Below are 12619 nucleotides of genomic sequence, written 5' to 3' on the forward strand. Positions count from 1 at the left end.
TTAAACCCTTAGAATTTTAATAGTTTAAAATTCAACCCTTATACTATTATAATATTATATGTTTAATATATATATATATATATATATATATATATATATATATATATATATATATATGTATGTATAAGTGTAAGTCAGTCTTACCGTTAGTACGCCTCATTCACGAAGCCGGTCTATAAGGTGGTATAAGGTTAATGCCTATAAAATGGCAGTTTAATGGGTGTCCACTCTCACCCACCGCTTCCTCGACTGATTGAGGGTCGTTAGCCGAACGGATAGGACAGGACATTAATTCTCCCTTCATTAAAAGTATAATGATAAATATAAAGTAACTAAACTTTATTAAATTCCCAATCTTAGTTGCTTTAGGAAAATATGAATTTGATGCTAACCCACAAAATCACACTTTGCACCTTGTTAAGTCGTTAGTGAATAGTGTGTGGTTAATCGACACACTAATCTGGGACTGAAAATGTGTGGAAAAGGGTAGCTTGATGTTAATCATAGATCAATAGAGTGTGTGCGGTTAACCGGCACATTGATTACGTGGTTGTAACATTAAGTGTACCAAGTTAATTTGCATGGTTATTCACTCCTTGTTTGTGATCCTCGACATCCCAGTCACAAACTTGAAGGGCACAATCGAGACTTAAACATGCCATTGAATTGTTCAATGAATCTCAAAAGATCTAGGAGTTTCAATTCATTTAAAACCTAATGTTAAATTTCGTTTTTCATGGTGGAAATTGGTAAACCGTCATTTACCTAGCATCAAATATTTTGTAGCTTGGATTACGACATCCCTCTTCCAAGTTATAAAATATTGTGTTGGGTCCTATCCTTAATATTTCATATTGGGTGTTATATTAAGGACTTAAATCAACTAAACTTGAATTTCTCCCTCATAGATGTCTAGTTATGACAATTATGGTCTTCCTTATCCTTTTGGATAAAGCTTTCCTAATGAAGATGATATCCCAAATGGCAATCAAGGTGAAAGATTAATCCCTTTGTTGTGCATCAATGGGACTGGAAATCATACTTTACTTCCTCCACCTCCTCCAATTATTCTCCCTAACCCACAAGTTCTTGAAAAGTTCAAGGTCACTCAATCCCTATTGGCAAGCAGGGTCTATATGTACTCACATCTTGGAGATGAAGTCTCATATTGACAAGATGGGAGAGTTGGGTATCGAAGTCTCAATGAAGTTGACTGTTGACTGGGTTCTTCAATCACATTCCAAGTCATATAGTGAGTTCATTAAGGACTACTATGTGACAAACCACGACATGACCCTTATGATCTTACCTATTTGCTTGTTGTTGCTGAATCAACGATGATTTGGAGCACTGGTAAAGTGAATTTGATTAGAAGATCTACTTCCCAAACTTTCATGGACATTGACAATGGATACATTGGAAGTCCAGAAAAGTCTTCTCTTCCCAATGGAAATGGATCGGCCATAGTCAACCTGGTTGACCAAATGGCAAATAGAAATGCTAAGTCTGAGATAGTCCCATGTACCATTACCAAAGAGTCCATATGTTTCTATTTCTAAAGGAAGGGGCATTGGTTTTGAAGCTGCCTTATTTACCTGAAAGTTCACTAGGATGGTAAAAGTCAAAAAATTTGACTATGCTTCAGGTAAAGTCCACTATCTAACTGTATTAAGTTCCTATTTGGAGATTCTTATTACATGATGTGACTAGGTTGCATTTTCATGTTTTTTAGAATTGAAAAAGGAGAGGAAGCTGAGAAGAAGAGTATGTTGAATCTGATCACGAAGATGGATTTCGATCGCATAATTCGAAGATCGGAATTTTGAGCTGCTGCTTAAGAGTTAGGATAGATTGCTTAGGAATTGATAACAACATTGTTTTCATATGTGTTTCCATTGTAAGGATAAGTTTTTCCTCAATTTTAAAATAAAAGGAAAATTTTGATTTTATTTATTTTAAGTATCCTTACAATGGCATTTGTGAAAAATTGTTGTTTATATGATTCCACTGATAGCAATATTGGAAAATGGATTTGATTCTTTCGTTTGTGGTAGTGTCATAATTTACCAAATAAGGAAAGATTCTCATCACCAAAGTTTCAGTTGGATAGGAACTTGGAATCTTGCAACTTGTATCATATGATGAATGAGAATTTTCATCTTTGGGCAATTAAGACTAATTCCTTGTTCACATGTATATGTGAGTCAAGTGAAGGACTAGGAGATCGGGTACACTTGGTTGTGCATTGATCAGGTCCACAAAATAGAACGATAAGGTTGTTCGTCATGATTTCCTAAAGTTTAGTAAAGATGGTTGTGCTTACAATTTTAAGTCTAATTCTGAAACATTGGAAAAGTTTCAATGCATGGCAGGAGGAATGAGAAGAATCAAATTAGGCAGAAAGATAAAAGTTTATCCAATATGAAAAGATGGGTGAGTACTTCAGTATCATGTGTTATGATTATCTTAATGATTAGGAAAAACCATATCACAATTTATCCTCTAAGGACATCTTAGTGCAATTGTTCGACTAAGAAGAGGAATCGTGAATTGTTGAAATGGTTAAATCAAAAGATGAATCATACTTCGTTCCAAAATTGAGTCTTAGAGTAACACTCCAAGATCGAGCCTTGAGTGACATAACGTTAAGAAGGTTTAAAATACTTATGAAATATAGAGTAAAATGTTTTCTACTCTTGTGCATTTGAAATTGGTGAGTTGTGATGTTTTGGATAAAATAAAGACAACTAAGGCCAATTATGTGAAGTGTTTGTCTTGATAAGAATTCGCACTAACTCTTGAATATTTGCTTTATCAAGGAATGGTTCTTGAAAAGAGAATCTTATATGTCAAGAGGTCAGTGGGAGTCTTAAAGATCTTGAAAAGTTTCAAGAACTAATCAAGGGTATTGTTTATCACTAGCACACGACCTGAGGTTTGTATCCTATCGTGTTGACATATTCTTATTTTTTTGCCCATTCCAGTTAAAGTTGGCTATACATGTGAGTTCTATGAGGTCTCAGTTGTTTTCATAACTACTTGGAAGCAATGGTAGGCCCTTGTGCTGCCAGGTGACAAGAAGTTAAGATTGAACAAGTTCAGTCCATATGAGTTTGGATTTGTCACTTACCTCTTCTGATGGTTATGTTTTTGACAAATTCACATAGATTGGAACACATACACCATATAATCTAAGTGTCAAAGGTTTCTCTTCGATTCATGAAAATGATGGTGAGTAAACGCTTTCACTAAGTATATTTTAAATAGTTAGCAATTGTGATATTTGCATTCTCAAATTCGATTATGATTATGACATCCCTCTTCATAATTCGGATTGTGAGAAGGGGTAAAAGTTCTAAACATTATGATTACGACATCCCTCTTCATAATTGTTTAGACACACATGTGAGCTATCTAAGGAAAGGTGTATGATTTTGATAAAGTATTATCAAAGAATCTCATGTCAGAAATCTGTGCCTCGGTCACTAATAAAGGCTTTCGGGACTCCAAATCGTGAGAATAGTTTCTTTAAAAACCGTAGTACCACCCGTCCGTCATTTGTTGGTAATGCTTGTGCTTCCGCCCACTTAGATACGTAATCCACCGCCACTAGTATGTACTTGTTTCCTTTAGACATGGAAAATGGTCCCATGAAGTCAATTCCCCACACATCGAACACCTCGCATACTTGGATACTATGTTGTGGCATTTCATTTCAAGATGAAATGTTTCCCACCCTTTGACAAGCATCACATTCTTTAACAAATTGGGTTGTATCTTTAAAATTTGTTGGCCAATAAAACCCAATGTCAAAGATCTTCTTCGCCGTGTAGTGTGCTCCATGATGTCCACCCGTGGGCCCGCTATGACAATGCTCTAGTATTTTCCGGATTTCCTTCCCGAATACGCATCTTCTTATGATTCCATCCGCACAACTTTGGAAGAGGTATGGCTCATCCCAAAAGTAATATTTTATTTCAGCAAAAAATTTCTTCTTTTGTTGGCTGCTAAAGTCTTTCGGGATGTATTTTGTAGCTAAATAATTAGCTATGTCCGCGAACCATGGCTCTTCTCCCATTGTCACCATGATGTACTCGTCCGGGAAGTCGTCTCCAACTTTATCTTCTTGCAATTGCGGGTTCTCAATCCTTGACAAGTGGTCGGCTGCCACATTCTCCATTCCCTTCTTGTCTCGTATCTCTATGTCAAATTCTTGAAGAAGTAGCACCCATCGTATTAGTCTTGGCTTGGCATCCTGTTTGGAAAACAAATACTTGATAGCCAAGTGGTCAGTAAAAACAGTAGTTTTAGATAAAACCAAATAAGGACGGAATTTGTCAAAGGCATACACCACAGCTAGTAATTCTTTTTCAGTGGTGGTGTAATTTTCTTGGGCTGGGTTTAGAGTCTTGCTAGCATAATATATGGGTTGAAAGTGCTTATCATCCCTTTGACCAAGGACAGCTCCTAATGCATAGTCACTAGCATCACACATAATCTCAAAAGGTAAGTTCCAATTTGGTGCAATGATGATCGGGGCATTAGTTAGTTTTTCCTTTAAAAATTCAAATGCCTCTAAGCACTCTTTAGTGAAATTAAATGGTGCATCTTTTAGTAGTAGTTGTGTTATAGGTCTAGTTATTTTGGAAAAATCTTTTATGAAACGCCGGTAAAAACCTGCGTGTCCTAGAAAACTCCTAATGCCCTTCACATTGGTTGGTGGGGTAATTTGGCAATAGTGTCTATCTTTGCCCTATCCACTTCAATTCCCATTTTGGAAATCTTGTGGCCCAACACTATACCCTCCTTGACCATAAAATGACATTTCTCCCAATTGAGCACCAAGTCGGTTTTTTCACACCTAGCAAGCATTAAGTCAAGATTAGTGAGACAATCATGGAAAGATGATCCAAAAACGGAAAAATCGTCCATAAAAACTTCCATGAATTTTTCCACCATATCGTGCAATATAGCTGTCATGCACCTTTGAAAAGTCGCGGGTGCATTGCATAACCCAAAAGGCATGCGTCTATAAGCAAAAGTCCCACTTGGGCAAGTGAATGTGGTCTTTTCTTGGTCCATTGGGTCTATGGGTATTTGAAAATACCCCGAAAATCCATCTAGAAAACAATAATAGCTATGGCCCGATAATCTTTCTAGAATTTGATCAATAAAAGGTAAGGGAAAATGGTCTTTACGAGTGGCATCGTTTAGCTTTCGATAATCGATGCACACTCCCCAACCGGTTACCGTTCGTGTCGGAATTGGCTCGTTCTTTTCATTGGTTATGACCGTCATCCCTCCTTTCTTGGGCACCACTTGGACCGGACTCACCCATGGACTGTCAGAAATGGAATATATAATTCCCGCATCTAAGAGCTTGACCACTTCCTTCTTGACTACTTCTTGCATATTCGGGTTCAGTCTTCTTTGGTGCTGTACAACCGGCTTTGCTCCTTCTTCCATGTTGATCTTGTGGGAGCAATAGGATGGACTTATTCCCTTTATGTCAGTGATGCTCCATGCTATGGCACATTTCCGCTTCTTCAATACTTGCACGAGTTCTTCTTTTTCAGAATTGGTCAGGTCAGAGGCTATAATTACTGGCTTTTGGTTGCCTTCTTCGAGAAAAGCATACTCTAAATGATCTGGTAAAGTTTTAAGCTCCGTTTTTTGGCTCTGACTGTTGGACTCGCCGAGTGCAAGTAGGGTACTCGGCGAGTTTGTGGATGTATACACGACTTCTGCCTTTTCTTCAGAGGTACTCGGCGAGTAGAACTGTTTGTGCTCTTTACCAATTCTTCGTAGTCGGCTTCTTCCAGCAGTCTTTCAATTTCCATCAAGTCTTTTTCTGGATCAAATTCTTCATCCTCAGCTATGAACTTGATGGAATCTTTAGTTATGCCTTCCTCCAGCAATTCATCTAACATATCGATTGAGAATGTTGTGTCGTCACTGTGCCTTGAATACTTCATGGCTTGGTCCACTCCGAATGTGACTGAGTCTTCTCCTACCCGCAAGGTGAGCTTTGAGTTCCTCATGTCTACTATAGCACTTGCCGTGTTGAGGAAAGGTCTTCCAAGGATAATTGGCACTTGTGGATCCGCCTCCATGTCTAGAATAATAAAATCAGCGGGAAAGACGAATTTGTCCACCATAACTAGTATGTCTTCGCATATGCCTCTTGGGAAGGTGACTGTTTTGTTGGCCAAGTGTATTGCCATGCGAATTGGCCTTGGTTCCGGGAGATCCAGCTTCTTAAAGAATGAATATGGCATTAGATTCACACTTGCTCCCGAATCGGCTAAGGCATGAATGATGGTCAAGTTGCCAAATTGGCAAGGTAAAGTCAAGCTCCCCGGGTCACCTTTCTTCTTTGGTAGCTTATTTAGCATAGCAGCTGAGCAGTTTTCATTGAGTACTACCTTCTTCACTTCTTCCATCTTCTTTCTATTGGTGAGAAGTTCCTTGAGGAATGTTGCATACTTGGGCATTTGCATGACGGCTTCAATGAAGGGTATATTGATTTGAAGAGTCTTGATGTGATCTAGAAACTTCTGATACTCTTCTTCCTGCTTCTCCTTCTTAGCTCGGGTTGGGTATGGCAAGGGAGGCTGGTAAAGTTTTTCAGGAATCTGTGCAGTGGGATTTTGTGATGTACTCGCCGAGTCCATACGTGGTACTCGGCGAGTAGGACTGTCAGAGCGTGTTTCTTGGTTTTCTGCTTGCTTTTCTGCCTCCTCCTTCTGTGATTTCTTGGATGGCTCAGTCTGAATAGGTGCCAGGGGGTGATTATCTTCCCACTTCTTGTTGTGACAATGTTTATTTGCGCGCCTCGTGGGTTATTTTCAGTTTTGCTAGGAAGTTCGCCCGGTGACCTTTGGTTGATTTGTTGAGCAAGTTGCCCAAGCTGTGTCTCTATATTGTGAATAGATGCTTGCTGGTTCCTTAGCATGGTCCTTGTTTCTTGAATTGCAGCATCATGGTCACTATGACTTTTTCTGAAGCAGCTACAAATTTTGTGAGCATTTCTTCCAAGCTTGGCTTCCTTTCTTGCACCGGTTCCTCCTTTTGGTAGAACCCTCTCCCTTTTTGCCTAAACCTTTCCTCCTTGGCTTTCTTGTACTCTTCATAAGGGAGCCAATCTTTCTTTTGTTTGCGCCAGTCTTCATCATATCGGTCTCCACTTGAGTAACACACTTGCGCCTTCTTGTTGCCATTTTCATCTAAATCACAGTCTCTAGTAAGGTGAGGCCCATTGCAGTTTTCACAACCCACCCGAATAGCATGTATTGTTTGATCCATCTTATCCATCCTCCTATCCATTGTTTTTAGCATAGCCATGACTGCGGATAAGTCTTCAGTAGTTGCATAAGCGGCTCCCCTAGTGACATCATGCCTAGGGTTGTGGTATTCTCTAGAGTGTTTAGAGAATTTTTCAATCAATTCTTTAATCACCGGGGGTGGCTTCTTTGTGAGCGGGCCTTACGAGTCTAGTAGCTGCCTGGTTGTGACATTGAATCCATCATAGAAGATGGAAACTTCTTGCTGGCTGTTTAGGTCATGGTGTGGGCAGTTTCTTAGTAAGCTCATGTACCTCTCCCATGCTTCATATAGCGATTCTCCAGCTTGTTGTTCAAAGTTAGCAATGGCCTTCTTCAACTTGGCTATCTTGGAAGGTGGGCAAAAGTGATCAATGAATTCTTCTTTCATCTTGGACCAAGTGGTGACTGATCCGGGGGGAAGTGACTTGAGCCAGTCTTTTGCAGCACCTTTGAATGTCGCCAGAAGCATACGAAGTAGTTGAGTCTCGCGGGGCACATTTGGAACATTGAAGTAATCAGCTACATCATTGACTTCATCCAAATGTTTGTAGGCATCTTCATGGTCTTTTCCATAAAAAGGTATTTCCTTAAGTAAAGATAGGATATGACCCTTTAGCTCGAAGGTAGCAGTTGCAGGAATTGCGGGTTGCACAAGTCCCGGGCCAGTGTCGTCTCGCATCCTCTTCTTCCATTCTCCCATGGGGATTTCATCAATGTTAGCCATTATGACAACTAACTCTTCCTCGGACTCGGTTTCGTGCTCGTATGTCAGGTCCTCTTCTTCCTCGGTCTCATACTCGATATCCTCCTTAGCCGGTTCGTCGATTACTAAGGAAGCGCTGGATGCTCCTGGTTTGCTGCTCTTCTTTTTCCCAATAACAGTCTTCAAATTGGACAAGGGTGACTTCTTTGGTGTACTTGAACTCTCCACGTCCTTTCCCTTGTTTCTTTTCAATGCGGTTTCGGGATCTTCAAATGGGGGTACCAGTGGGGTGTTTGATCCTCTGGTCATGAAAGTCCTGAATTAAACAGAATAAAAGCGTAAAAAGAACAAAAAAAATCGTACTAAAAATAATCAAAAATTTACTGCTGATTACGCTTGTACTCGCCGAGTAGATGCGACTGCACTCGGCGAGTAACAGTGTGTTTTTGAAAAATTATAACTAAATATTAAAAACTAAAATAGTTGCTAAGACCTAATTACTGACTACTAAACTGTAATAAAGTAACTTTATGCAAGTAAACTTACACAAAGGATCGAAAAAATTAGGTATTAGATTAATTATTTAGTACCGTTCCCCGGCAACGGCGCCAAAAACTTGATGTGTGTAAAATGCACTTGTTTTATTCCCTACTTTTGTTAATATATTTAGCACACAAAGGCAGTGAACCTGTCTTTTAGTGGTATAGTTTAGTAAGTAAGGTGTCGAACTCAGGGAACGGAAAATTAAACTAACAACTAATTTTAACTAAAACAACTAATGAAAGTAAAAGGTTTTTCTTCTAGTTTTGCAAGTCTAGAAACTTAGGCAACACTTAATTAACTAAATGACTAAAACAAACAACTAATTCACCAAATTTGATAAAGATGTTTCTATTTAGGTTCAACCAATTCACTCCTATGGTTATTTGTGTTTATGATAGATTAATTGTTATTGGCTACCAATTAAAGTGGTTAGGTTAATGTTCATTACTCCTGGCCCTTAAACAATTAATTAATTTAAGCGGTGATCAAATGTTTAAACTAATTAATTCCCTAGATTAATTATTTTGATTAAATAAGATTTGTAGTGGTGAATTAATTTAGTAAATCAATTAACCTCTTGTTGATGGTTTCTCAAACAAGCTCACACATTAATCTAATTATTGTCTTATTAATCTTAGTTTCATAATCATTATTCCTAAGCATATGAATTGGTGTTCACATAGACATATGAGGTTAACAACTAAGAGATGTTCATGCAGCTTAATTGTCTTCCAATTAACAGAAAATAATCATGATTCATGCATAAGGGTCTTTAACAAACTTAATTTAATAGATCACCAATAAACAATTAATCAAACTAAGAATTAAACCATAGGAGTTCCTTGGTATTCCCCAAACATAAACAAAAACGAAATTAGTTCATAGTTGCAGTAAAATCACACATAAAAACAATTTCAACTAGATTAGACATCATCAAATCCTAAAGCTTAAGTGGAATGATTAACCTAGTTGCTTCAATTCTTCAAAAGGTTGGAGATTAGAATTCCTCAGCGTTTTCCAGTGCTCTCAATCGCAGAAGGATCTTCCAAAATCGCCAAAAGTGTGTTCCCCTCGGATAAAGGTTCGATTTTTATAGATATCTCAAAATAGGGGGTACTCAGCGAGTATATATGTCCTACTCGCCGAGTAGGTGTATAGTTATCCGTCTTGGATCAGGAATCGTAGCTATCTTCTGGAACATTCACGTGTACTCGCCGAGTAAAGCCGTCTACTCGCCGAGTAAATGATCTTTTATCCCTTATTTTCATTCTTTGGTCTTCAAATGCTTTCCTGTGCTCCCTTTTACTTCCAAGCATGTCTTCTGGACTAAAAACAAAATTCAAAACATTTTAAGTACCTTTTGTCCACATTGTTCACATAATAAATTAAAAATGATAAAAAAATATGTGCTAAATAATTAACTAATTATGCTCATATCAATGACTAAGCCCATAACTATTATTAGTATGTACTCGACTCGAGCGTAGCATGGTCCATTTGGGTTGCATAACACCAGGACAATTTGTTAGGATGGACTCTTGAGAAAAGGTTATATATGACTTATTAATATAGTATAAGTTCTAATATATTAATATGAAATCATATGTTTCAATTAGTATTGATCAAGAATTAATTTGGAATTAATTTAGTGATAAAAAAAGACTAATCAAATCTATGGGGACTAATTATGTTAATTAGTTATATTTATACGTGTTGGGCTTATGATCCATGTTGGACTAAGTTTATGTATGGATACATAAACAGTTGGGCCACATGAACCATGGATCATAAAACACATGGGTATGGATTTGTGTTACACCCGTGACTCTTGGAATCCAACATATAAATGTTGGGTTTTGAGCATTCTAACACTCCTAAGTGTACATGCAACCCTAAATACCTTGGATCTATGTTTTCTCTATTATACATGCAAATAAGAACTTCCAAGGTATTATCCTAATCTAGCATACAAAACAATGGCTATAGCAAGATAGAATACATACCTCTTTGGAGAAGAAAGTCTTCATGAAGCTAGAGTGCCTAGTGCCCCAAGTGTGACACCTCAAATGGAATCACAATCATCAAAACACATGGAATGACTTGAGAGAAAACCCACACTTCATGAAATCGGCTAGCCCTTCTAGTACACCCACTAGTGCCGATTTTGGTGAATAATATGATGCTTATATAGTGTTACAATTAGGGCAAACCCTAATTGTCATGACTTTCCATTTCCTTGGATCCATGGGTACAAATACACCATGGAGCATCCATGGACCATCCTATGGGTTTTAGCCCAACTTGATTATCCATGGAGCATTAGCCCACTATACAAGTATGGATGATTTACACAATCAACCCATATATTTAATTAGTCTTCTTTTGAACACTTAATTAATCCTAGATTAATTCTTGATCAATACTAATTAAATAATCTTATCATTCTTATTATTAATATACTAGAACTTATAATATATTAATAACCATAAGTGTCTTATTTCTCTCATCCAAGTGCATGATGGTATGCAACCCAAATGGACCATGCCGGGTCGGGTCAAGTCTTACCAATTATAGTTATGGACTTAGACATTAATCCAACAGTCTCCCACTTGGATAAGTCTAAAACTATTATTGCGTATGACTTCAGGAACCAACCGGCAATCGTAGCTCTCAAAAGCTTCTGTCGAACTCTGACCTTGTCGATGAACTCGTCCATTAGATAAGGGATCATATATTCCTCCATTCTAGATATCATATGGACTGAGACATGGATTATAATCATTCTCTCTGTCCATTTGTTGTTTCCCGATTTCCGATTTATGACAACTGACTAATTGAACAAATCAAATCAGTCCTGGCCCGGCCGAGCACTTCCATTTGTCATCATCAAATCATCGAGGGGCCCACAGATATCGCTTTTATCCCGAAGGTAAAAGGAACGGATAAACTTCGACTCATATGGCTTGTTCTACTACTTGTTGAATCATACACAAAGGCACGTTTTATAGCACAGAGTTACCAAATGCGGTTTCGTGCAATCAATGTACTATCAACTCATAGTAACAACTCATATCTCTAGGTTTAAAGAATATAAGATATTATCGTCTCATGATCACTCGTGATAAAATCCATGAAGTGATTCCAATGAGCGCGGGTTGAATCCAATACTCAGAACTTATGAGCACTCATGATTGCTGTAGCCTTGTCCAACACCTTAGACCTCTACAACCCATCATGACAGTCTTAATTCATATCTACTTCCAACATATGACCGACTGTGGATAGTTTGAATAACTTAGTCATTCCGAAAGAATAACCCAGTTTATTCGGGAAGTCAAAACATGCAAAGTGAAACACAATAATAATAGAATCCAATATGGTATCAACCCTTTGAACATAAATAAAACACCTTTTATTTATCACCATATGATTACACATTATTCATTGTATACTGTTTCAGCTATCAACTTTATTCTTGAATTTAAAACAATAGTTGTCCCATGCTCCAAGCATGTACACTATGTTTTCTTAAACACTAGTCATGCCACACACCAAGTATGCATACTATGTTTGTCTATGATCTTTACTTTGTGAACTAGATCAATTGAACATAACTTCAATGATTCTCTTTTCACACTCCCAAATCCTTACTGCAAATGCAAGAATTCCAAATTCATGCCATTTACTGAAATCTGTTAGATTCTAAACTTATATGCATTGATCCTCTTGTAATGATTATGCACAAAGTCAGAAAGACTTGCCAAAAATCATTACAGAGTATTCCAAAGGAGATCAACTCCTTGGAAACATCCTTCTTGCATTAAGTTTCCTAATCTTAAACAGATTGAAAATTCTAACTTTGAAACATTTCCAGATTCCATTTTGACTATCACTTCTGAACAAGAGTTGCCTCCTTACAGACTATGTCAATATGGTCCTTCCAGAATTATCATTATACTTCCAATTGTCCTTGAGCAACCAATCTTTGGTAAACCTTAGATTGTCCTCGACAATTGTTTAATCCTTTTAGTCATATCCAGTTCTAAAC

General features: G+C 37.7%; 1 protein-coding gene and 1 non-coding gene across 2 annotated transcripts; one reads left to right on the forward strand and one right to left on the reverse strand.

The window, feature by feature from the left end:
* Positions 1 to 5344: 5344 nt before the first annotated feature.
* Positions 5345 to 6674, reverse strand: LOC128126088 (uncharacterized). The gene is made up of 2 exons (XM_052763822.1): positions 5780 to 6674; positions 5345 to 5472 (listed from the first exon to the last, which is right to left on the reverse strand). The coding sequence occupies exons 1-2, from the start codon at positions 6672 to 6674 to the stop codon at positions 5345 to 5347; spliced, it is 1023 nt and encodes a 340-aa protein (XP_052619782.1).
* An 884-nt stretch (positions 6675 to 7558) lies between these two features.
* On the forward strand, positions 7559 to 7665 carry LOC111879731 (small nucleolar RNA R71). Its single transcript, XR_002846225.1, has one exon. It is a non-coding gene; the product is annotated as a small nucleolar RNA R71 (small nucleolar RNA).
* The last annotated feature ends 4954 nt before the right edge of the window (positions 7666 to 12619 follow it).

This window comes from Lactuca sativa, chromosome 5 (assembly GCF_002870075.4).
Source record: "Lactuca sativa cultivar Salinas chromosome 5, Lsat_Salinas_v11, whole genome shotgun sequence".
Lineage (NCBI taxonomy): Eukaryota > Viridiplantae > Streptophyta > Magnoliopsida > Asterales > Asteraceae > Lactuca > Lactuca sativa.

Bases quoted from the DNA above. Each gene is read 5' to 3' on its own strand.
- LOC128126088 (XM_052763822.1), bottom strand. From the start codon at position 6,674: ATGGACTCGGCGAGTACATCACAAAATCCCACTGCACAGATTCCTGAA. The intron at 5,473-5,779 runs GTTCTACTCGCC...TGCTCCCACAAG, and splicing joins ATTGGTAAAGAGCACAAACA to ATCAACATGGAAGAAGGAGC.